We start from the raw sequence: 23,602 nt of genomic DNA on the forward strand, positions 1-23,602 counted from the left end.
GGAAAGGTAGTTTCAATTGAAGTCGGATTCCAACTCAATATATATCCCTTAGCTTTACCTTTCAATCATGAAGACCGTATTAGGCGCCTTTTTGGGCGCCAAGTCAGAGCAGAGCCTTAAATAAACCCACCAATGTGGGCCGGCCACATGGGTCAAGTCGCCTGGAATAGGAGGGCGACAGTCCCAGTAATCAATGAGCTTTACAAAGTAATTAGAAATTATTTGTGATAAGCTGTATGAACTCGTAGACTAACATAAAACAGTATCATCGTACAATTCTCACAAAGCGAGTAACTCTGCAGCGTTCACACACATCTGGTGATCTACGTCGCCACGGCCGGCTGCTCTGCATCGATTCATGGCTAGCTTTTCGCCATTCGGCACAAGAGATTCTCTCTCAGGAGGTAACTACCACAGAGAATAAAATATTTCGATCCTTACATTTTTCTTTTTAATGTGAATTTTGATTCTTACAATTTTCTACGAAGAGGATTGTACAGTTTTGATTCCTTCAGTTTTCTATTCAATTACATTACTGTTTGAGAGTATATGGCATGCAATTTCTGGCTGCTGAGCCCTTTTCCGGGACCTATAGCAATTCCACCGACATCAACGAGAGCAGGGAAATAGCTCAATTTGGGAGCCGTTGGGATCATCATATTACAATAGCTCATTTTTTAATGTCATCATCTCTTGGTAGGCTGTAAATGCGTGCATGTTCAATGAAGGTTTAACTAGGAGCACCACAGGTCAGCAGCAGATTTTAGAACGAGGAAATTGAATGTCTAGGATGACATTTCAAGTAACCGACCACCATCACCTGAGGAGTTTGTATTTGGCAAATTGGCTGACCATCATCTACTCTTCTCATCCTTGGAGAACAGATTTATCTGCAGCCTTGACGAGCCAGCACAGATGACAGTGAGATGATCGGCAAAGCCAGGATTCCATTTCGGAAGAGTGGCAGCTGAATGCCTTGTGTCAAGGAGAACTTTTTGCATTTGAGCACCTAAGATTGTTCTCGACGAAATTGCATCATAACCAATCATTGTTGGGATGCAGACTGTGTGCTATTTTGATGAGCAAATAACAAGAATGGCAGTGAATGAGGGGTTGTCAACCCCTTTGTGAAGAAGGGGAGTTTATGAGCCTGGCTAATCTTCGAGGTGTAATAATGGTGTATGGACTGGTTCTGCCTTTTCCAAATAGTCTTCAACCTGGTACACTGTAGAAAGGCTTAATTGACAAGTGGGGCCTTGGAAGGATCAGTTAATGCACCTTATCCAGCAAATTTATATTTGTTCTCCATCATCCACTTTGAATTCAAGAGAAATCTTTGTCAAGGGTGCTTGTTGGAGTTTTAATATGTATATTAAGTCAGCCTATGCAAGGACCTTGATGTACAAGATTCCTCATACAAGGAAATAGGAGGTTTTGTTGTTTGGTCTAAAGGGATTTTATGAAGTTGTTCTTTTGAAGAATCAGCACAAGCATCCAAGGTGTGGCTTGAATGTTACCTCCTCATATTACCGTGTGGATCATCATGCATCCAATGCAGAAAAAGAATGTAGAGAAGCCCTAGAGATTAATTAAATCTCATCATCTTAACCATAGACTAAATAGCTCCAGACAATTTTCTAAGCATAGGGAGAGTTGTGGTGAGTAGACACTTCAGCATTAAGCCTCTAATGGCGTGGACTGTTGGAAATCAATGCCCCACCCTCGTTGGTGCGATTGTGTGGGTAACGGGTTACTCTGGAGGAAGCACAAGCACCACACTTGGGATCTTGTGGACCATCCAAAGAAACACGAGGTCATTGGTACCGAGTTGGTTTACATGGCCAAGTACATATCTGATGGTTCATTGGAGAAGTATAAGGCACGTCTCGAGGCGAAGGGTTTGCATAGGTTGAGGGATTCGACTTTCAAGATACATTCGTGTCCACGGAGAGATTGACCACCATTCGCACACTACTAGCTTTGGCCACTCATGAAAAGTGGCCAGTGGTGCAAATGGATGTAAAATCAATTATTTTGAATAGACATCTCGAGATGTTGTACGTGGAGTAGTCTTCGGTTTTTGTGATGCTTTAAAAGGCATTTGTACGGGCTAAAACGACACTTCAACCTTAGTACCAGCGGATTCACACTTACTGGTCTTTCTAAAAGCATATTAGATGCGAATCTGTATTTTTCTCAAGTAGCTAGGAATATGATTATAGTTTTTTATGTGGATGACCTCATTTCGACGGGGAACCATGAGGGGAAGATTTTAACAAAGGAGTTACTGAGTTCAGAGTTTGAAATGACAGATCTTGGGCTTATATATTTTCGTTTTGGGATTAAGGAGATTGTGTCTTCGTTTCTCCTCAGAAGTATCCTGGAGAAATACTGAAAGCATTTGATACAAAGTAATAGGAAATGATCGTTTCCTAGCCAAAATTGTAGAAAATCTGTTTTCTTGGAGGCATCGCTTCCATTTTCTTGTTTCCTAATCTCACTTAAAGATTTTTTTTTTCACATTTTTAATCCGGTAAGTTTTGATCAAATTTTCTTGTTCTCTTGTTCTAAATATGATCTATTTGAACTCTTTCCTTGTCACATGTACCCATGCACTAAGGTGCCAAGTGACTCACTGTTACGTACCTAGTGCTAATCCTGGGTATTAGTGGCCCAAGTAGGCTAATACAGACAGCTAAGGTTATTATTTATAAATCCATGTGTATTGGTTATTTATAACAAGATGGTTCCATATAAGTGAAACATGGGTTATTATTGTCATAATCTCACTATTGGTCAGAATTCGACGACGACTCTAGCCACGCATGTGGCAAAGCATAGATCAGCATGCCTAAGCCTCTATGGGGCAGAGTGGTATGGATATGTGGGAGTCAGACCGTAGCCCCTAGCTCGGGGTGGTTCGAAGCATAGAACCTACAGTTGGGAGGTGAGCTAGTCTGCACCTCTCTTAGGGGGTTTGTACTAATCACTTGTGTTTCGTGTTTACGAGATCTGTGGGGTTGTAACACTTGGTATCAAACCTAAATGTGGAATGTATTACGATGTACGGAAGGAGGTCTTAGGAAGCTTATCTGTTTTGTTTTCCATGGATTCGCAAGAACTAGGTATTCTCTACGCTTTTGCGCTAGTACATATGTCCAATGCATGTGCCTGGGTTGAAACAAGTAAGTGTGCTTAATGTACATGCTTGAATGATGCATATGCATCATAAAATAAAACAACATGCTACAGGGGAGGGCGCTCGATGTCAAGGCTCTTAACCATGGTGCATAGTGCATGAGTGTTAGTGTATAGTGCATAACCTTGAGAGATTTTTACATGAAATTCTCCGCCTTCTTCCAAAAAAGTAATGTTTTGACCGGCACAAGCAATTTGACTTACTCTTATGTGTGTCTACAGGGGAGGGTGCAAGTAAGAGTATCTACAGGGGAGGGCGCTCGATGTCAAGGCTCTTAACCATGGTGCATTGTGCATGAGTGTTAGTGTATAGTGCATAACCTTGAGAGATTTTTACATGAAATTCTCCGCCTTCTTCCAAAAAAGTAATGCTTTGACTCTTGTGCTTGCCCGTCCGGCACAAGCGATTTGACTTAGACTCTTATGTGTGTCTTGCCAACACATGCGACTCAGAGAAAGAGCAAACATAGGTTGTAGGCAAAAGCACAAACCGTAGAAGGCTGTGAACAGTTGATTATCACTAAAAATGAGCATGAGGGAAGGGTCAGCTAGCTGTAGGCAGGCCGACAGCTGTCGTGGAGCATAAATATGCCTAAATAGCCTAACAAAGGCTCAAAAAATGTTGGAAAAATCCTAAATAATGTTTGCTAAATATGCTAATGCAAGGCCTCATAAAAATGACCAATACAAGCACGAAAAGGTACATGTAGACCCTCTAGAGATGATATATGTTTCAACACCTCCTCTTCAGCGCCAGAGGGGTGGTCCAATACCAGCACGTTGAAGTAACACCTCCAAAGTAGCTCTCGGAAGTGGTTTGGTGAAGAGATCAGCCACATTGTCCTTGGTAGAACTGTCACGTGCATCCCGCACTTGGATGCCACGTAGACATTTCTGTACAGAAGGTGCATGACCTGGGATGGTGAACTGGTCCCATGTGAGCCCAGTCCGGGACGAGTCAGCCAGGGATCCATCTCAGTCGTCCGAGGTCAGGTGTGCATTGTCCTGCACATGAGTCCAAGGTCAGGTGTGCACTGTCCTGCACATGAAACAGTGCCAGTCCGCGCTGAGTCTCCCTCTAGAATGATGTCAGTGGTTCTGTGTATCTGGTTTGGTACCGGATGCCAGATCACTGAGTAGATTAGGTTTAGGACAAGGGGCCAGCCCATAGGGCTACCCCGGATCTGAGTGGGCACGGGAATGGTGTAGAACCACCCCCATGAGGGCCAGGAAGGCCCAGGCTGAACCCACCAGTCATGGAGGGGCTGTAGGACAGCCCTAGGGCACAGATAAGGCAATCTCCAGGAGATTACAGCCTTTATATGGCTGTAGGGCATGTATGGGGCAGCCCATACAGGCTGCCCAGCCTTGGGATTGTGGACAAAAGTGGTGTCCAGCCAATCAAAAGCAGGCGCATCAAAAAAGGCAGTATTTTTTGGGATTTAATTCAGCATTTATTGCTGAATTTCACCAGTCGCGGGACAATAAGCTGTTTTTCAGCTGGTGGCCGACTGCGCCTGAGGAGGAGTATAAATAGGGTAGGCCTAAATCCCATCATTCATCTCAGTTTTCACCAAGTGCTCAAGCCAATCAAGGGCCAGTCAAGCCAAGGAGATTGCCAAGCAAAGGGGTGGACTTCTGAAGGTCAAGGGCAGGATTTTCCAGCCAAGAAAAGGTCAAGTTTCTGTATTTGTTTTCAGATTTACATCATTCTAATAAAGCAAATACACCATCTGTGGTGGGGGCCCTACAGAGGGTAATTGGGACCCAATACTGTGTCCTCTCCATCTCCCCCTTCTCTCTCTATTTTCTGCACATCTCCTCTCAAATTGTGCGTTAATTCCGTCGCGAAAAGAGTGCTGATTTCTGAGTTTTGAAGAACCGATCCTTCTCCGAAGCTTCCGCATATTACAGTGGTATCAGAGCCTACTTCAAGGACAAAGATTCAGCAAAGAAAACCAGAAAATTTTTCTCGCTTGTGTGGTTGGTTTTTAGACGCCGGTGGATTACCCCTTTCGGAGTGACTCCTGTCCCTCGAAGGACGGTTGGTTTTTAGCCTCCGGAAGCCTCCGGAAGTCTCCCACACAGATAGTGGATGGTCAGATTGCGTTCCGGAAAGGAATTGCATTTTCCCGCTATGGCGAGCTTTGGCGACGAGAGAGAACCAGAACCATGGGACCAAGAGTGCACCGGCAGCCCAGCTAGGGCACCTGGCTTGAGTGTCACAGACATGTTCCAACAGATGATGCGAGCAATCGCAGACCAGACAGCCAAGTTGGATGAGCAGAAGGCGCGGATTTTGGCTCTGGAGGAGCGTTCTCGCTCTCCAGCGTCGCGTTTTCCATCTCCTCCTCCCTCTCCTTCCGTATCCCAGATACTAGATCCTCGTCACTCACAGGGACCCTCTCGCGGGGTCACAGCCGCAGCCAAGCTCCTTGCTTGAGATGCAGATGCGTGCATTGGAGATTCGACAACGAGAAGACGACGCCATGCGACGAGTGGAACACGAGCGTTACCTCAGAGCTTTGGACGCCAGATTGACACCGGCAGCGCCCTTGAATCATTTTCCCGAGAAAATGAATTTCAGTAAGTATAATGGTAAACTTGATCCCACAACTCTTTATTCATGGTTACATCAATTTGAAGCTTACTTTGCCGCAGTTAGGAAAACAGATACTGACAAAGTGATCTTAGCTAGTTGGTACTTGGAAGGTGAGGCCATTCCTTGGTGGACTCAGTGGGCTCATGCCCACACCAGAGCAGGTATGGCAGCTTATGGGTGGGACGAATTCGTCCGTGACCTTAAGCAGCGATTTCTACCGCCCCACTACCTTGAGCGACTCGAAGACGAGTTCAGGGGAGCGTGTCAGAACGCTCAACCAGTCCTTCAGTTTGCCAATAAAATTTCGACCTTGTGTCTGCAATTAGGCTTATCTGATACGGACAAGAAAGGGCAGTTTTTGTATGGCCTGGACACGCAAATCCAATGGGAGGTGCGTATGTTTAGGCCAGCCACCTTTGAGGATGCACTCTCGCTTGCGCAGAGTGTAGAAATGAAACACAATGGTGGCAAGCCCAAGACTTCCCAGCCGGCTTCTCCCAAGGCTAACACCTCGGGGGGCAAAAGCCAGAACCAGACGGGGTCTTCCCCAGGACAGAGCTCGGGAGCCTCTGGCTCCAAGAACTCGAACAATGCGTCTAAGCTTACTCCAGACCAGAAAGCGGAGGCAGGCAAGACAGGTGGCAAGTTGAGTGCTGAGGAGCTTTCTCAGTACAAGAAGGAGGGTAGATGTTTCTTTTGTCACACAAAAGGACATATTTCTCGGGATTGTCCGAAGAAGCCTCCAAAGGCCGCCGCCGCCTCCACAGCTTCCGTGGTGAGCACAACTCCCACACAAACCCCAGTGGCTACCCCTAGTTCTTCAACCCCCTGTGCTTCAGTTGGAGCAATTATTAGCCGGGAGCTCGAAGATAAGCAGAAGGGCGCCCATGACCAGGAGTATGAGCGCAACGAATTGCTCAAGTCCTTTGGCTACATAGGTGGCCAGAGAGTCGTTGTCTTGTTTGTGACAGCGGTAGCACGGAGGATGTGGTCACGGAACAGGCTGCTAGGCGTGTCCGTTTCGAGCTGACTCCGGTGGACAAACAGGTTGAGAGTTTTAGCACAGGTATGACAACGAGCGTCAAGTATGAAGCTCTAGGTGCTAAGTTAGTGATTCAGGGCATAGAGTTTGTGGTGACTTTATGGTTGCCCCTCTTGTAGGAGCAGACATAATTTTGGGTATCCAGTGGTTTCACAAGTTTCTTCCTGATGTCAAGTGGGACAAGCACACGTTCCAGATCAATCGGAATGTGTCAAACACCCCGGTGACCATTAAGTGTGAGCCAGGTATTCCAAACTTTCCGCTCATAAGCCACTTGCAGGCTAAGCGAGCAGTTAGGAAAGGCGCACAGTGTGCGATGATTTACATCCAGACAGCCCAGACGGTGGCCAGTGCTTCCGAGAAGTACTCGGTTCCCCATGAAAAGTTCCAGAAGATTTTTGTTCGGGATAGTCTCCCCCCCCATCCAGACCGGAGGATCACAAGATTTACCTCCTCCTAGGCTCGGAACCCACGAGCAAGTTTCCGTATCGCCTTTCTAAGGCAATGGAATCGGAGTTGGACCGCCAACTCCAAGAATTGTTGCAAGCTAGCTTCATTCGCCCCAGCGTGTTGCCATTTGCAGCACCGATCTTGTTTGTCAAGAAGAAAGATGGGTCTTCCCGGTTGTGTGTCGATTATCGTGCACTCAACAAGCTGACTATCAAGAGCAGATTTCCGATGCCTCGAATTGACTATATTCTCGCGAGAGGCTGAATGGAGCAAAGGTGTTCTCAAAACTGGATTTAAAGAGTGGGTACCACCAGGTACGGATTGTTGAGGGGGACATCCCCAAGACAGCCTTCCGTACAGAACGGGCCCACTATGAATTTGTGGTCATGCCATTTGGATTGACGAACGCCCCCGCTACATTTAACCGCATGATGATGCGTATTTTCCGGGAGTTGATTGGAGAGTGTGTGTTCATATTTCTGGACGACATACTCATATTTTCAGCTACAGTTGAGCAGCATGACATTGATGTGGAGAAAGTCCTTAAGTTGCTGAAAAGCAACGAGCTCTACGTCAATGAAAAGAAGTCAGAATTTTATCTGTTCCAGGTACATTACTTGGGATATATAATTAGTACTGAAGGCATTCGACTGGATCCGGCTAAAGTGGCCGAGATTGTTAACTGGGAAGTATCACAGACAGCTTATGACATTAGATCATTTGTGAGTATATGCCAGGCATATTCCACCCACATTGACAAGTTTTCTGATCTCTCGGCAGATCTCACCGATCTGCTAAAGGGAGTGAAAACCAGAAGGCAAAAGATTCGAATGACTCCACGAGCGTTGGAGGCATTCCAGAACCTCAAGGTGGCTTTGTCAGAAGCGCCTTGTTTAGCCCTTGCCTCGTGGGACGAACCATTTCAAGTGATCACCGATGCGAGTAACATCGCAATTGGAGGTGTATTGCAACAGAATGGTCATCCAGTAGCTTACATGTCTCGTAAGTTACTGCCCGCCGAAAAGAACTGCTCAGTCTATGATCGTTAACTCCTAGCAGTTTTACAGGCCTTGAAACATTGGAAACATTTCCTGTATGGCCGTGACTTCGAGGTTCGCACTGACCATCAGGCATTGCGCTGGATTTAGACGATGCCAAGTGCACAGTGGAGTGATCGACAACACCGCTGGAGTCAGATCTTCCAGCAGTTCGGTGGTATGATTGAGTACCTTCCACGAAAGGCCAATCCAGTGGCCGATGCTTTGAGCAGGAAGGGACAAGTATCTGCGATTCAGACCACTAGACTTGACCTTGTTGGTACAGGACTAGAAGACATGAAGCACACGTACGCGGATTCCGAGGAATTCGGTACACAGTGGTGGGAACAGGCATTGGATGCCACAGGACCATGCCATTTTTTGATACGCGATGGTTGGCTTTTCTACAAAGGCCAACTATGTGTCATGAAGTCATTCCGGGCAGCTCTTCTCCATGATGCCCATGACGCCATTACAGGTGGTCATAGGGGCATGAATTCGACTCTGGAGAAATTAGAACGGCAATACTATTGGCCAAAGATGAGGCGTGATGTGTTTACATATGTACAACGCTGTGACATTTGTCAAAAGGTGAAAGCTCCTCGTGGAAAGAAGATAGGGTTGTTACAGCCTTTGCCAATTCCCGAGGGTCCTTTCCAGGACATTTCGATGGACTTTGTCACAATCTGCCTCCCAGTCCGAGTAAGCGTAATACGCAGTGTTTAACTATTGTTGATAGGTTCAGCAAATTTGTTATGCTTATTCCTTGCAGGGCCAATGTGACCGTCGAGGATGTTGCCCAGCTATTCATTCGGCATTGGTACCTGATTGGCGGGATTCCTAGGACCATAGTGTCAGACCGAGATGCCAAGTTTACCAGTCATTTTTGGAGGGCATTGTTTGATAATTTTGGTACTAAGTTGAATTTTTCCAGTGCATTCCACCCACAGACAGATGGCCAGACAGAGATATACAACCAGTTGGCCTTTGATGTGCTGAAGTGTTATGTCCACGATCAGCAAGGTAAGTGGGAATCGTTTTTGCCTTTAGTTCAAGCTGTTTTGAATGACTCTTTTTCTTCAGCTATTGGCAGGACTCCATATGAGGCAGCGTTTGGAAGACCTTTCCAGTCGTTGTTGACCAGGACTTCATCTTTAGTACCGGAGGCGAACAGGGTGACGGAGTCTTACCAGGAGATCCTGGAGTCAGTTAAAGACAGATTGGCTAAAGCGCAAGAGACCTATACTCGACAGGCCAATAAAGACCGAAGGGATATGAAGTTTTCGGAAGGGGATTGGGTGTATCTTCGGATTATGAAGCAAAGATTGAAGCAGGTGGGCAAGCGATGCCCAAAGTTGTCTTTCAGGAGCTTCGGACCATTTCCCATCCGGAAAAAGATTAATGAGGTGTCTATGCAGTTAAAGCTACCTCCGAGTTGGACTATGCACGATGTATTTCATGTCAGTTGGCTAAAGCCATATGCAGGTCCACCCCCTTCAGAGGTCAAAGACGAAGCGGAACCAGACATTATTGATGAAGCAGCAGTAATGGTTTCAGAACAGATCCTTCTGCACTGTTTCAAGCATGGCTCAGGCCGAAGACTACGACAGTTCCTCACGAAGTTTCAGGACCGAGGAACTCATGAAGCGGTATGGCTCGACAAAGAATTTTTCGAAGACTATCCGGCATTATTGACGGATTATTTGGAGGCTATGCAGCTTCCGTCAAGTTAAGCAGAAGGGGATGTCACGTGCATCCCGCACTTGGATGCCACGTAGACATTTTTGTACAGAAGGTGCAGGACCTGGGATGGTGAACTGGTCCCATGTGAGCCCAGTCCGGGACGAGTCAGCCAGGGATCCATCTCAGTCGTCCGAGGTCAGGTGTGCATTGTCCTGCACATGAGTCCAAGGTCAGGTGTGCACTGTCCTGCACATGAAACAGTGCCAGTCCGCGCTGTGAGTCTCCCTCTAGAATGATGTCAGTGGTTCTGTGTATCTGGTTTGGTACCGGATCATAGTTGCCAGGCGTTTCAGAAACGGCAGGTATGAAACGGGTTTCATACGTTTTGAAACGTTTCATAAAAGGTAAGAAACGGGTAAAAAAAGGTTTCATACAAAACAGAAAAAACATGTATATTTTTTACTTGAAATATACAAAAGAAAAAAATATTGACAGAACTTTTAAGAGACCACATTGAATTCATTTCAATAAAAACAGAATACATGTAAGATATGATGATATCACAAATCACGTGGGTGATCACTGATGACTAAACAAAAATCAAAAAGCATCACCACGTGGGTGATGATTCATGACTCTAAATCCAAGATCAAAATAAATAACATGTCCAAAGTTCAAACTAAATAACATGTCCAAATAAAATGATACTGGCAGCTGCTAGCTACTATCTGCATCCTCATCTGCATCCTCATGCTCATCCTCATCTGCATCTTCTGCCTCTGCAGCCTCACTCTCAATGTCACTGCCAGTAGCCGAGTCCTCAAAGGCCTCATCCTCTAGAGGTGCAGGTGCACCACTAGTACTAGCCTCTCGAGAAGATCGTGTAGTGCGAGCCGGAGCCATGATCTCCTCATAGAGCATAGAATAGATGTCTCTCTCCTCCTGAGGAATGTCGGGAATCTCCTTGCACTTCATGATATCAATCTTGTCTGGATTCACTTGGCGAGGCTCAATGGGATGACCCTTTTGTTCTAGCAATCGGAGATTGCAATGACAAAAGACAAGCCTCTCCAATTGTGCTGAGGACAGTCTATTTCTCTTTTTCGTGTGAAAAAGAGCCCATGTACTCCAGTTTCTCTCACAAGGCCCTGAACTGCAATCCTGGGAGAGAACTCTCAGTGCAATCCGTCTCTACATTGCACAAAAAAGAATGTTAAGTTAGAGTCAAAAAGACAGTAGCATTTGAATGTAGATTTTGAAAGAATAGGACTCACGAGACAAAGATACAAGATTCAAGAATCAAGAAACCTTACCAAGTTGGGTGTCCCAATACCGTATTTCTCCCACCAAGACACTGGCTCCAACTGTGTCTCCCTGAGCAATGCAGTAGCTCGCCCAAACATATGGCTACCGTTGCGGTAAATGAGAAGCTCATCCTCGAGCTTTCTCATCAGCTGTATATCACCTCCCACTCCCACCAACTTGGTAATGTACTCGATCCATCCTGACTCTAGCTCCTCATTGAGGTATTGCTCCTCATTCCTCCAAAGGGGATGCAAAATGTGAGCAACAGCATGGATTGGCCTATGAAACCAATCCCAACGCCGATTCCAGATCTCCTTAATATCTTGAACTCTGCATGTAACATGTGACACACATAAGAGATCAAGATTTATAAAATAACTCAAAGACTAAAGTTAAAGCTTTAGCGTGAGCACCTGTCACGCGACAAGGTAGTGAAATCATTGAGAGCTTCACCAATTCTGTCCATGAACTCATAAAGCAGCCCAATGGTACTTCCCTCCATGTCTGTGAGCCGAAGGACACTATACATGGGCTGAAGTGCCTTCACAAGTCCCTCTGCATCCTGCCACCAAGTATCTCTCATGACCATACGAGAGAATGCTATAGACTTGGGCTCATCCTTGTCCTCCCATGCTGTCCATTCACGACACACAACAGTGCGTAATAAGCCATGTCGCACTCTCACTAGTCTCTCCACCACAATAAACATATATGCAAACCGAGTTTTGGAGGGCTTTAGAAGCTCAAGATCACTATTGGCCGTGTACATGCTCAAAACCTTTGGCCTCTTTGTGACAAAGTTCACCATGGTAGATGCAGCTGAAAATACATGGCTCACCCAATCAAGCTTTCCCACATCCTCAATCATCAAGTCAAGGCTGTGTGCTGCACAAGGTGTCCACACAATCTTGGGGAACTCCTCCTCTAACATCCTGCCCATGGATACACAATTGGACCCATTGTCCGTGATCACCTGCACAATGTTATCAGGCCCAATTTCATTGATTGCCTGGCGCATGTGGGACATAATGAACTCCCCTGTAACCACTATCCCTGGCACCGATGCATCTATGGCACGAATGAACATTGTGCCTTTGCAGGAGGACACAAGAATGTTGTACACATTTCTCTTCCGCGCATCTGTCCATCCATCACAAAGCAAAGTACAACCATACTTTGCCCAAGTGGCCTTGAGAGGCTCCATCTCCATCTCCACAGCCAGTTGCTCCTTGCGAAGCTCAGTAGTGCGCAATGTCTCGTAGGAGGGGCCATCCCACTCACACCCAATGCGGGAGATAGCTCTCATTGCCTTCTTCCATCGAGGAGTCCTGACAATGTGGAAGGATAATCCACATTGAATAAACAACTTCATCAACTCCCTCGTTGCCTCTTTCATGGCAGCCTTTTGCATCCCTGCCTGTACATGTCCTTTCTTGAACACTGGAAGACTAGTTCTTTTGGCTCGAGGTGCCGAGCTAGAACCACCTGCAACACCACCTCCTACAACCTCACCACTGGTATCTTCCTCTCTGATACTGCGAGTCCTCTTGGAGACACTTTGACGTGCTTCAGGCTCTCCCAGATTGGGGATATCCTCAAGGGGGATACCTAGCTGCATGGCCTTCCAAGCCTTGAGGCTATCATAGATTTCTTGTGGCACATGCTTACATGGCCCAATGCCGAAACCCTTTGTTTGTGAGAAATGTGCCTTCAACCTGGTGACACTGCCATGGTGCTTATCAGCACAAAAGTTGCATTTCCACTTTCCGGAGCCTGAGCCACCATATCTAGACTCGAAGGTGACATTGTTCCAAAGAGAATCACCTGTTCGAGGCATCCTACAAGACGAGGATAAATGCAGATTGTTGGCCCTGCAAGTGCGACACCGTGGAAGATATGCCATAAATATTGATGGAAGAGAAAAAAGTGTGCTGTTTTGTGAGTTGTGCAGAGAAAACCAACTTAAAGCAAAACAGGACTTTACCCCTTTGGAAGACCTCCACAAGGCCCAAGGACACCAAGGAGCTGGGGGTCGACAGATGCGATGGAAGGACAAGAAGGATGGCATGCAAATCGGCGAACTCGCATGCGGCGGCCACTGGGAAGCGTGATAATATGCGCCGTACGAATCCAGGAAAGAAACGTTTTTTAAGGTTTTTAAAAACTGCATGTTTTATGAAACACGTTTCATACTGTACGAAACGTTTAGAAACGTTTCGTACGTTTCAAAAGTGTATGAAACGCGTTTCTATGCAACACTGTACCGGATGCCAGATCACTGAGTAGATTAGGTTTAGGACAAGGGGCCAGCCCATAGGGCTACCCCGGATCTGAGTGTGGGCACGGGAATGGTGTAGAATCACCCCCATGAGGGCCAGGAAGGCCCAGGCTGAACCCACCAGTCATGGAGGGGCTGTAGGACAGCCCTAGGGCACAGATAAGGCAATCTCCAGGAGATTACAGCCTTTATATGGCTGTAGGGCATGTATGGGGCAGCCCATACAGGCTGCCCAGCCTTGGGATTGTGGACAAAAGTGGTGTCCAGCCAATCAGAAGCAGGCGCATCACTTTCAGCCTGTTAGGGAAAAAAGGCAGTATTTTTTGGGATTTAATTCAGCATTTATTGCTGAATTTCACCAGTCGTGGGACAATAAGCTGTTTTTCAGCTGGCCGACTGCTCCTGAGGAGGAGTATAAATAGGGTAGGCCTAAATCCCATCATTCATCTCAGTTTTCACCAAGTGCTCAAGCCAATCAAGGGCCAGTCAATGTTGGGGTAAAGGCATAATGCCCACCCTTATAGTGTGTACAAGCCCATAAGTTATAGTACATAGTACACTTAGTACTTTTAATGTACTAAGTGCACTATGTGTACTAGTGCAATATACATGTGTGATAGGGGAGTCACACACTCATTCCTATGAGTTGACTTATCCCCACAACTCTCTCTCTCTCTCTCTCCCTTGTTTCTCTGTGTATGTCTCCCACATGAACTCTAACCCTAATCTCTTCTCCCATTCAACTGGTATCAGAGCTAGTTATTTTTCTAGGGTTTCGTCTCTGCAGAGAACCTGCGTGTGCTGTATGGATCTGCGTGTTACATCATAGCAGGGGTTGGTTGCCTGTGAGTGCTGGTTCTCGTGTGTTGGGCGCAGCCTGTGTGTGAAGAGGCCAGAAGCGACCAGATACAAGCGCAAGCAGTGCAGCAGGTAGCCTACGCTGCCCAGTAGGCAGCAGCCACGCTGCCCAGCAGGCGCACTTCAGCGCACCAACATCAGAGCGACTGGAAGCGTTGGTCGACCGCTGGCCACCAGGCGAATACACGAGCGTGGAGTTCCAGCGCATAGCAGGCGGACACGTAAAAGCAGCGCCATTCAACTATTCGACTGGGTGGCGCACCTGAAAGCGTGTAGAAGCGCTGGCCGCTATCGTTGGACGTAGGCAACTGAGCGTGGAGGCGGCGAGCTTTGTCAGGGCGGGTGGGGCGAGTGATGCGAACAATACCAGGTAGCTGCCTGTACTCCCAGCAGCGCACGCGCAGCAGGAAGCGCATCACATCTGACTGCTTCTTCCGCCATAGCTCCTCCAGGTACTTGTAAGCCCCCATGGACTCGCTGCTGCTCAGCTAGACCGCAGCCCTGCTACTCGCTCGCAAAAGAGTACTCCATCAGGGAGTAAGAGCTAGACGGCTGCAGGGTGGCCAGCCATCCGTACACGAACTGCAGCTACAGCAGCATCATCACGACCCCACTGCAATCAGAAATCGCCTGTCATTTTGTCTCCACGATTTCTGCAGCAGCACCAAATTCAGCAAACCCCCCTTTCCTGCAACAAAAAAAATCAGAAATTACAAGGTATTCTGCTTCAATTTTTTTTTGGGATTTGCAATTGAGCAGGTACAATTATCAATTGAGCAGGTACAGGTGCCGAATTGCTCAATTGTTTGAGCAAAATTGGGAAAATTGGGTGACATTGGTCACAATCAGGATTAATTTGCAGGAAATTGGATGTCAAAATTTGGGGCTTTTGATGTAATTGTGCAATTAAGCAGTCATACATGCTGTATGATGTGAGAAATCGCACATTTGGGCAAAATTGCAGCAAATTGCAGTGCAAATCAAGGGGCTTTTTTTTTGGGATTTGCACTCGCAGTTGATGCTTTGGGCAATGTGTTGATGCCTGACAAGCACTCAATGTGCCTGTAAATCAAGGGGGTTTCATGTATTTGATGTATATGTGGCCAGGGGGAAGCATCGCAAAGACTCTGGATGCCTTCATGTGCGTCAATGTACCATGTATGATCAGCAATCGATCTTAAATCAAGGGGCTTTTCAAGATTTTATGCTTGTTGAGCTTGGCAAAGCAGCAGGCAAGACATTTATGCCTTGAATTCTCAGAAATCAGCTTGCAGTCAAGGGGCTTTTGCCCAATTTCTGTTCGGGACTGTTGTATGCAGTGTTCGGGACTGTAAAAGTCTGATTTTCACTCATTTGGACAGCCAGGAGAGCATTTATTGCTAGTGTACCTGCTGGTACAGATTTGGCACAGCTTTGTGCAAGTTTTGGCATGGCTGTACACTGATTTGAGTGAGGAAAAGGTTCAATTTCAGCTGTTGTACTTGCCGGTACAGGTTTGGTACATCATTTGTGAGCAATTGGTACTGTTGTACAGTACTTTGGAAGGGCAATAGAGCACATTTAAGGTGCTGTCCTAAATCTGCAGCAACCAGATTTTGGTGATTTCATCACATAAAGTGGGAGTAGAGTTGGATCTCGGGGACTGATTTGACTCGCCTGCGAGCTCCGCTCTCCCCCCCCCCCCCCGCTGCTTCTCGCCATCGCGCCTCACTTTCCCCCCCCCCCGCCAGCCCTCCGCGGTCTCCTCCGCCCTCTCCCCCGCCTTCTTCATCGCGCCCCTCTACGCCTCCTCCCCACCGCCTTCTGCCTCGCGTTTCTCACCCGCCTTCACCCCCCCGCCTCCACTCCCCCGCCTCCCTCCTCTTCTCCGCCTTCTTCCCCCCCCGCCTTCTCTTCCTTCGCCTCCCTCCTCGCTGCATTCCCCGCCTCTCCCCCCGCCGTTTACTTCCTTCCCCCATCCTTTTTCCTCCGCCTCTCTAACATCCTTCGCCTCCCCCTCTCCTCTCTCCCCCGCCACCTCTCCCCCCTCCGCCCTCTTACTCCTCCCTTCCGTCCCGGCCCTCCGCCCTCCGTTAACTCCTCCCCGCCTCAGCTCCCCCCCCCCCCCCCCGCGCCCCGCCCCCGCTATCCTGTAGCCTTCCGCTCCTTTTTTTCCTCGCAGGGCTGTGTCCCTCCCGTTGGTGACCCCGGTTTCTGGCTTTTTCCCTCTGGAGGACTCCATGGAAGCCGCTCCGACTAACCCTGCCGATTCCGGTCTCCGTCTGGAGTTCACAGCTGAAGATCTTCAGTTGTTTGTTTCCACAGTTTCCGCTCTTGAGGCCTCCTCCTTGGTCTGCAAGATAGTGGGTAGCCGTCCGATGCGGAGAGAGCTTCGCGACCTTCTGCAAGGCAGCCTTGTTGGCGTGCCCGCCAAGATCGTCAGCGTGGATTTTTTGGGACGTGGCTACTATCAGGTGGATTTCGAGTCCCCACAGGCAGCTCAGATGGTGCTGGCTCGGAGCCCCCTTGCCCTCCGCTCTTCCCGGGCGTTCCTGGCGCGATGGACTCATGGTTTCAACCCCGCTTCTGACCCGCTAGCAGGCGCGACAGGTTTCCCCGTCACTATCTGTTTTCCTGGACTCCGTAGGGAGTACTTGCCCCTCTTGTCATCCATTGGCAAGGCGTTCGGGCAGGTGGTGGAGACGCCTCAGACAGCGGCTTCAGTGATTGCTCGGGCAGCAGGACTCCCGGCCATTCGGGTTGTGGTTCCGTCACCGGAGTCCCTCCCGAAGACGATCCTTCTCCCTTGTCTTTCTGGAGGACATATGATACAGCGCGTGGAGTATTCGGGCCTCCCCGGCCAGTGTTACATATGTCGGGAGATGGGCCATCTCGCACGCGCCTGTCCCCGCAAGGGGGCTCATCCTTCACGTTATGCCGCCTCCGGACCCCCTGCAGGAGACCCGAGGGGTGGCCATCCACTTCAGAGACCGGACATCCCTGGCTCGTCACAGCAGGCGCCATCATCTGACGAGCAGGCCCCGGCGGAGGATGCCGCGCAGTCCCAGGAGGCTGGCGGATGGCAGGAGGTTCGCCGGCGGAAACGCCCGGCCCGCAGGGACCGTCGTCGCAGACGCCAGCAGGCAGCACAGGCTGGCGGACAGGCGACTCCGGCTGGCGTACAGGCACCTATCCGCACTTATGCTCCTGTCAGGGATAGGCGGCCAGCAGGTCCCACCCCGATGGACGAGGATTCAGACTCAGTGCCCGTTGAGGCCGCTGGTGGAGCCTCCCACGTGGAGACCCCGCTCCCGCCTCCCCCTGCGGGGGGCCCCCCACCCTCCTTGGAGCAGATTCCTGAGGATCCTGGGCCGCACTCTTCGACCCCCGGCTCCCCTTCCCCTCACCCGGAGAGCACTCCTTTCACCCTTCCTTCTCCCCCCCCAGCCCCCCCTCTCCCGCCTCCCCCGGCGGCCCCCCCTGACACCTATCCTCTGGCAGATGCCTCTCCATCCTCTCCTCGCTCTCCCCCCTCCTCGCCACGAGCCCCCATCCCTTCCTTCTCCCCCCCCAGCCCCCCCTCTCCCGCCTCCCCCGGCGGCCCCCCCTGACACCTATCCTCTGGCAGATGCCTCTCCATCCTCTCCTCGCTCTCCCCCCTCCTCGCCACGAGCCCCCATCCCTCCCTCGGCCTCTCCAGGATACTTCGCCAGACCACCCACTGCCCCGGGGCAGCGCAGCTGGGTAGGCCAGAGCTCAGTCCAGCGGCTGTTCCACCGCCACTCCGGGCCGGTGGAGATGGCGATCCTCGCCTCGCCCGCCACAGAGTTCTCTCCAGCCTCCCCTGGGGGGCCCCCGCGAGTGATGGGGCTACCAGTGGATTACGGTTTTTTCAGGTGCCTCCAGCTGGATGCTGGCCCGTTCGAGACACTGGTCGCGCCCTTGCGAGTTTGCGTGGTGTGCCATCCCTCTCGTTCTCCCTCTGTGGTGAGCAGCATGGTGGCTTTCTCCTTTCCTCTCAGTGTTGCCCCAGACACAGCATGGGATTGCAACTCTGTAGAGGAAGTTTTGCGTGATCAGATACTGGAGTTTTCTCACCACTTCAGTGACTTGGGGCTCACGGACCTATTGCAGACCCGATTACACTCAGCCCGCATGAGCCTGTTTGGTATAGGAGACTGGCGGGCGGATCCGGTCCACACCTCAGTTGAGGCGGTGCTTCTGATTCTCCTCCATGCCGCCCCGAGGGTGCAGCCTACCTTTAGATACATATATGCAGAGGATTGGTCTCACGCCTATGCCCTGGACAGGGCGAAGGCGGAGTGGGGCTGGACACAGAGACAGGTCACCCTCTTTTTGGAGAGACTCCGCACCCGGACAGACAGTGATTATTCTCCCTCCAAGCCGGCGCCCAAGACTCACAGAGTGGAGGGCAGATCATCCGGGCCGGCTGAGAGGGGTGAGCCAGTGGAGGCTGCTTCACTTGCCATAGCTCATCCATGAGGATCCTCTCATGGAACATCCAGGGTCTCGGTGGACATCGCTGCTACATTGGCCGGGGCAGACTTCGCCAGGAGATCCAGAGGGCTCTCGTTGGAGGACCCATCGATATCCTTTTCATCCAGGAGCACCACCTTTCTGCCGGGCGTACCCGCACCTGCGGGAAGATCTTGCCAGGCAGGAGTCACACTTTTTGGTCACCGGCATATGGCTCCCAGGGGAACCAGGGTGGAGTATGCATCTCAGTCAGCGAGCAGCTTCTATCTGAAGTTGTGGACTCTGGCATTCTGGTCCAGGGTCGTGCGCAGTGGATCATCCTTCGGGTTGGGGAAGACCGCATTGGCTTCCTCAACTTCTACGCCCCTAATGGGGCGACCGGGAGAGCCGAGTTCTGGAGCACCATTAGGCAGTCCCTCCCCTTGGCAGACCACTGGTGCCTCGGAGGGGATTGCAACATGCTGGAGGATGCAGAGGACAGGATGGGGGGCAGCCAGGAGACCATTCATGGGCCGGAGCTAGCTGCCTGGGAGGAACTGGTGCTTCAGGTGAGAGGCCAGGATCCGTGGACTCTCCCGGAGTTTGGCAGGTTGTAGGGGAGCCTATCTTTCTCGCGCTCGGATAGACGGGCCACAGGGGTTAACCTATCCCGCATCGAGAGGTTTTACATTGATGAGTGGGCCTGTGATAGAGGTGGCACAGTGGGCATACTTGCAGGCTCCTCGTTTTCAGACCACTATCCAGTGCTTCTCCAGATCGAGGACCCCACGAGAGGAGAGCAGGGCCAGAGCGTCCGGATTCCAGATTGTCTCATAGAGGAGCCCGAGATTGCGATCAGAGTTGAGCAGGTCTGGCAGGAGCTGCAGTTCAGGAGAGGATCGGCAGCGAGCGATCTTGCTAGTGGCTTGCAGGAGATTAGCCAGATGCTCAGACAGGCTGCCTTGGACCGGCTGGAGGCTTTCAGAGAGCAGGAGAGGAGCCTACGGAGGAGTCTAGCGTCCCTCCAGCGACTCCAGGAGAGGGATCCTACGAGCCCTTGGATCTCAGAGCAGATGGAGTCAGCTCGCACGGAGATCAGATCCATCGAGGAGAGGAGGGTGGAGTTCCGATTCCATGCTCGGGCTTCCTTTTGGACACAGGCTGGGGACAGAGTGACTCGAGATTTCTTTGAGGCGACAGGGCCTCGCTTCAGACGAGAGGGTCTCAGGCGTCTCCGGCAGGCTGATGGCCAGGTTGTGGTGGATCCCCCCAGGGTTCGGGCTATAGCCACAGATTTTTACAGGGACCTTCTCTCTGCTGAGCCAGCAGATGACAGGGTGAGAGAGGCTCGGGAGGCAGTCTGGAGCTTCACGAGACCGGTTGTGCCGGCCCATTTACAGCACTCCCTTCTCTCCCCCTTCTCGGATACGGAACTGGAGGAGGCTCTTCAGGCATTACCTCGGGGCAAATGCCCAGGAGAGGACGGTCTTTCGGTGGCTTTCTTCCAGAGGTACTGGGGCCTCTTACACAGGGGCTTCAGATTGGCATTCCAGGAGATTATGGAGTCAGGAGTCATGCCGGACAGCATGGCTGAGGGTTTGATCCACTTGATCCCCAAAGAGGGAGGAGACAGACTGGAGATTAGACAGTGGAGACCGATCACCTTGCTAGGCACGGCCTACAAGGTCCTAGCTAAGGCGATCAGCAGGCGGCTTCAGCCTCACCTTCCGGACATCATCCACTCCACGCAGACTGGCTTCATCCAGGATAGGAGCATTCTGGATAACATTTTCTCCTTCTGGGAGGCTACGGCTCTGGCTAGATTTCGACAGGAGGATCTGGCAGTGCTCCTTCTCGACTTCGAGAAGGCATATGATCGGGTGGACTGGGCCTTCTTGGAAGGCACTATGGAGAGGATGGGCTTCCCCCCTCAGTGGATCCGTGGGGTCTCTGCACTCTACTCATCGGCTCATAGCCAGGTGCTGATACAGGGCGTGCGCGGAGAGAGGTTCCAGCTCTCGCGCTCGGTGCGGCAGGGGTGTCCCTTAGCGCCCTTTCTTTTTCTTTTTGTGGCGGAGGCCATGAGCACTTTTTTGACGGCACAGGATACAGGTTTGCGGGGCCTCCAGCTTCCCATCCGTACCTCGGAGGAGCTCCTAGACTCGGAGTTTGCGGATGACACTGCTGTCTATCTTCAGGGAGGTGAGGAGAACCTCCGCCGCTTCGCCCTAGCCATGGACAGGTTTTGCAGAGCTTCGGGCGCTTTGATCAACTGGCACAAGTCGTGTGGGCTGTGGGTCAGCTCTATGCCCCCCCCGACTTGGAGGCCAGTTGACGGTTTTCAGTGGTTGCCCCCTGGCACTACAGTGCGTTATTTGGGATGTTATGTGGGCATTGACATATCTCCGGAGCAGCAGATAGCCCCCCTTCTTCTGAGCATTCGGAAGAAGCTTCTGTATTGGAGTACCGCCCGTTTATCTCTGGCTGGCCGAGTAGTTGTGGCCAACCAGGTTCTGCTTGCTACTATGTGGTACATCACTTCCTGCTGGGCCTTCTCTCGGGCATGCATTGGCCAGGTGCAGCGGCTCATCAGGAACTTTCTTTGGTCCGGTGGCGACGGGCGGCCCGCCAGGGCCAAGGTGGCATGGGCGGTGATCACTCAGCCGAGGGAGAGAGGCGGCCTGGGCATTGTTGATCCTATTTGCCAAAGCCGAGCATTGCTTGGCAAGTTGGTAGTTCGTGGCCTCCTGCCAGGTGCTGAGCCGTGGAAGGAGTTTCTTGTTTCCAGGATGCTCAGCCGCACCCCTTCTCTTAGCGGCCCCTGGACCCCCAGCATTAGGTGGATCTTTACAGAGCAGCGATCCAGAGGAGTGGGCCTTGGCTTCGAGGAGCGTTTTGCAGCTAGCCTTCTGAGGGCCTGGTCGCATCTGAGGCCGTCACTCTTCCAGACTCCTCCGGGCACCGATGAGGAGCGCCTGAGGCAGCCATTGATCTGGAACCCCTTGATTCGACTTCCCAGTGGCCATATGGTTGGATCGCGGTCTCACGTGTCGTGGGGCCCTTTGAGCTCCGGCCCAGCCCAGTCCCTCGACGACTGGATATGTTTTCAGCAGCTGCCTCTAGAGGCTCAGGAGAGGAGACTCAGTGGGATGAGGGGCAGAGAGTTGATGAGACAGGACATTGAGGCGGCCATCCCCCGGGAGTGGCGGACCCCAGTACAGGACCCTCCACCTCCACAGTGGATGGGTGTCTTTACTCGGCATGAGATCCTTCTAGCGGTCTGCGGCACAGCGGAGAGAGTCGCCCCACTCACTTTCGAGGTGGGAGAGGGTGGCCAGCTTCAGAGGACACGACTAGATTTGGATGGACTCCAGGGTTGCATTCTTCAGAGGGTGCGGGTGGTCGGCTTTCATCAGAGACAGTGGCATGTAGACCCCTCACCGGCCTCGATAGGGGAGGACTGTTCTTGGAGATTATGGGCTTGGGACAGCAGGCCTCTTATTCGCCTTCAGTGGGATCCAGGTGAGTGGTTTTGGCGAGATCCCTACTTGGCCCCTACCAGCCCAGGCATCCCCTTTTTTCAGTACACAGCGAGGCTGGGGCGGCGGATTCAGAGGCACAGGATAGCGAGCACCCCGGCGGCGGCCGAGCATTGGCGGCGTCAGGGGCTCTCCCCTGCCTTTCTTAGGGACTTCTGGCAGCGCCTTTGGGCCAGCTTCCGGCCCCGGAAGGTGACGCTTTTTCTCTGGCTCACAGCGCATAGAGGACTGGCTGTGGGGGCATGGCTAGCTTTTGGCAGACACCCAGCATCCTGCCCTCGGTGCGGCCATGCACAGGAGTCGCAGCGGCACTGCTTATGGGATTGCCCTCAGGCTCAGCAGGTCTGGCAGCGTGCTCTCAGGATGGTTTTTGCAGGCTCACCAGGTGAGATGCTGGTGACGTGGGGTGCGGTGGCTTGGGCCACGGACAGCGGCCCGGCCCTTGGATATGAGGACGTCCCTGGCAGCGCGACCATCCAGGTCTCTGACAGGGCGATGGCGGTGGTTCCGACGCCAGACTTCTCATCGGCAGCCCCTCAGGAGGGGGTAGGGCACAGATGGGAGATGATCAGTAGCATGACGGCTTGGCACATATGGAGAGCCCGATGCAGGGAGGCCATTGACCGCCAGGCGACTCCACCGGCGGAGGTCATACAGGCCCTCTGGGTGGACATCATTCACACCTTGAGAGGACACTGGGGGAAACTCCAGGGCGACTCGGATCGCATGAGAGGGCGCCGCAAGGCTTTCCTCCGCACTTGGCACCCTGGCCCTTTCCTCACCGCGAGGGGCGAGGATGTCACTTGGCACTACAGGCCTCCAGTCTGGCTTTTCTCACCTTCCATATGTACTACTAGGTAGCCCCCCCCAGAGAGCGGCCAGCCACGGGGGTGGAGCTCAGGAGTTCATTGTGTTTTATCCCTCCTTGCGAGGTGAGCTTTGTAGCCTTATGGCGTTTTCTCATTAACTAATAGAAGGATCTTTTTCCCGGAAAAAAAAAAAAAAAAAGTGGGAGTAGAGTTGCATTTGTGCTTCCGCAGTGGGAGATAAAGCTTGGGAGAACAACTGTGAGCACTTTGTGTGCTTTTGGTGCAGTGTTTGCACATTTTGCAGGGAGTCAGGCATTGACAGGTTGCATATTGCTATGGCAACCAC

General features: G+C 51.1%; 2 protein-coding genes across 2 annotated transcripts in view; one reads left to right on the forward strand and one right to left on the reverse strand.

Moving 5' to 3' along the window:
• The first annotated feature begins 211 nt into the window (after window positions 1–211).
• The window catches only part of LOC147608706 (calmodulin-binding transcription activator 6-like), an 85,246-nt gene continuing 61,855 nt past the window's right edge, over window positions 212–23,602 (forward strand). The window contains exon 1 of the mRNA XM_086788352.1: window positions 212–404. Coding sequence (XP_086644478.1) covers window positions 359–404 — 46 coding nt within the window. The 5' untranslated portion in view covers window positions 212–358. The remainder of the gene's footprint in view (window positions 405–23,602) is intronic.
• LOC147608707 (uncharacterized) lies at window positions 10,511–12,935 on the reverse strand. Its single transcript, XM_086788272.1, has 3 exons — window positions 11,731–12,935; window positions 11,326–11,647; window positions 10,511–11,203 (listed from the first exon to the last, which is right to left on the reverse strand). Exons 1-3 carry the CDS (start codon window positions 12,933–12,935, stop codon window positions 10,730–10,732), a joined length of 2,001 nt encoding a protein of 666 aa, XP_086644398.1. The 3' UTR covers window positions 10,511–10,729.

This window comes from Cibotium barometz, chromosome 52 (assembly GCF_041138505.1).
Source record: "Cibotium barometz isolate CiBa-2024 chromosome 52, ASM4113850v1, whole genome shotgun sequence".
NCBI classification, from domain to species: domain Eukaryota; kingdom Viridiplantae; phylum Streptophyta; class Polypodiopsida; order Cyatheales; family Cibotiaceae; genus Cibotium; species Cibotium barometz.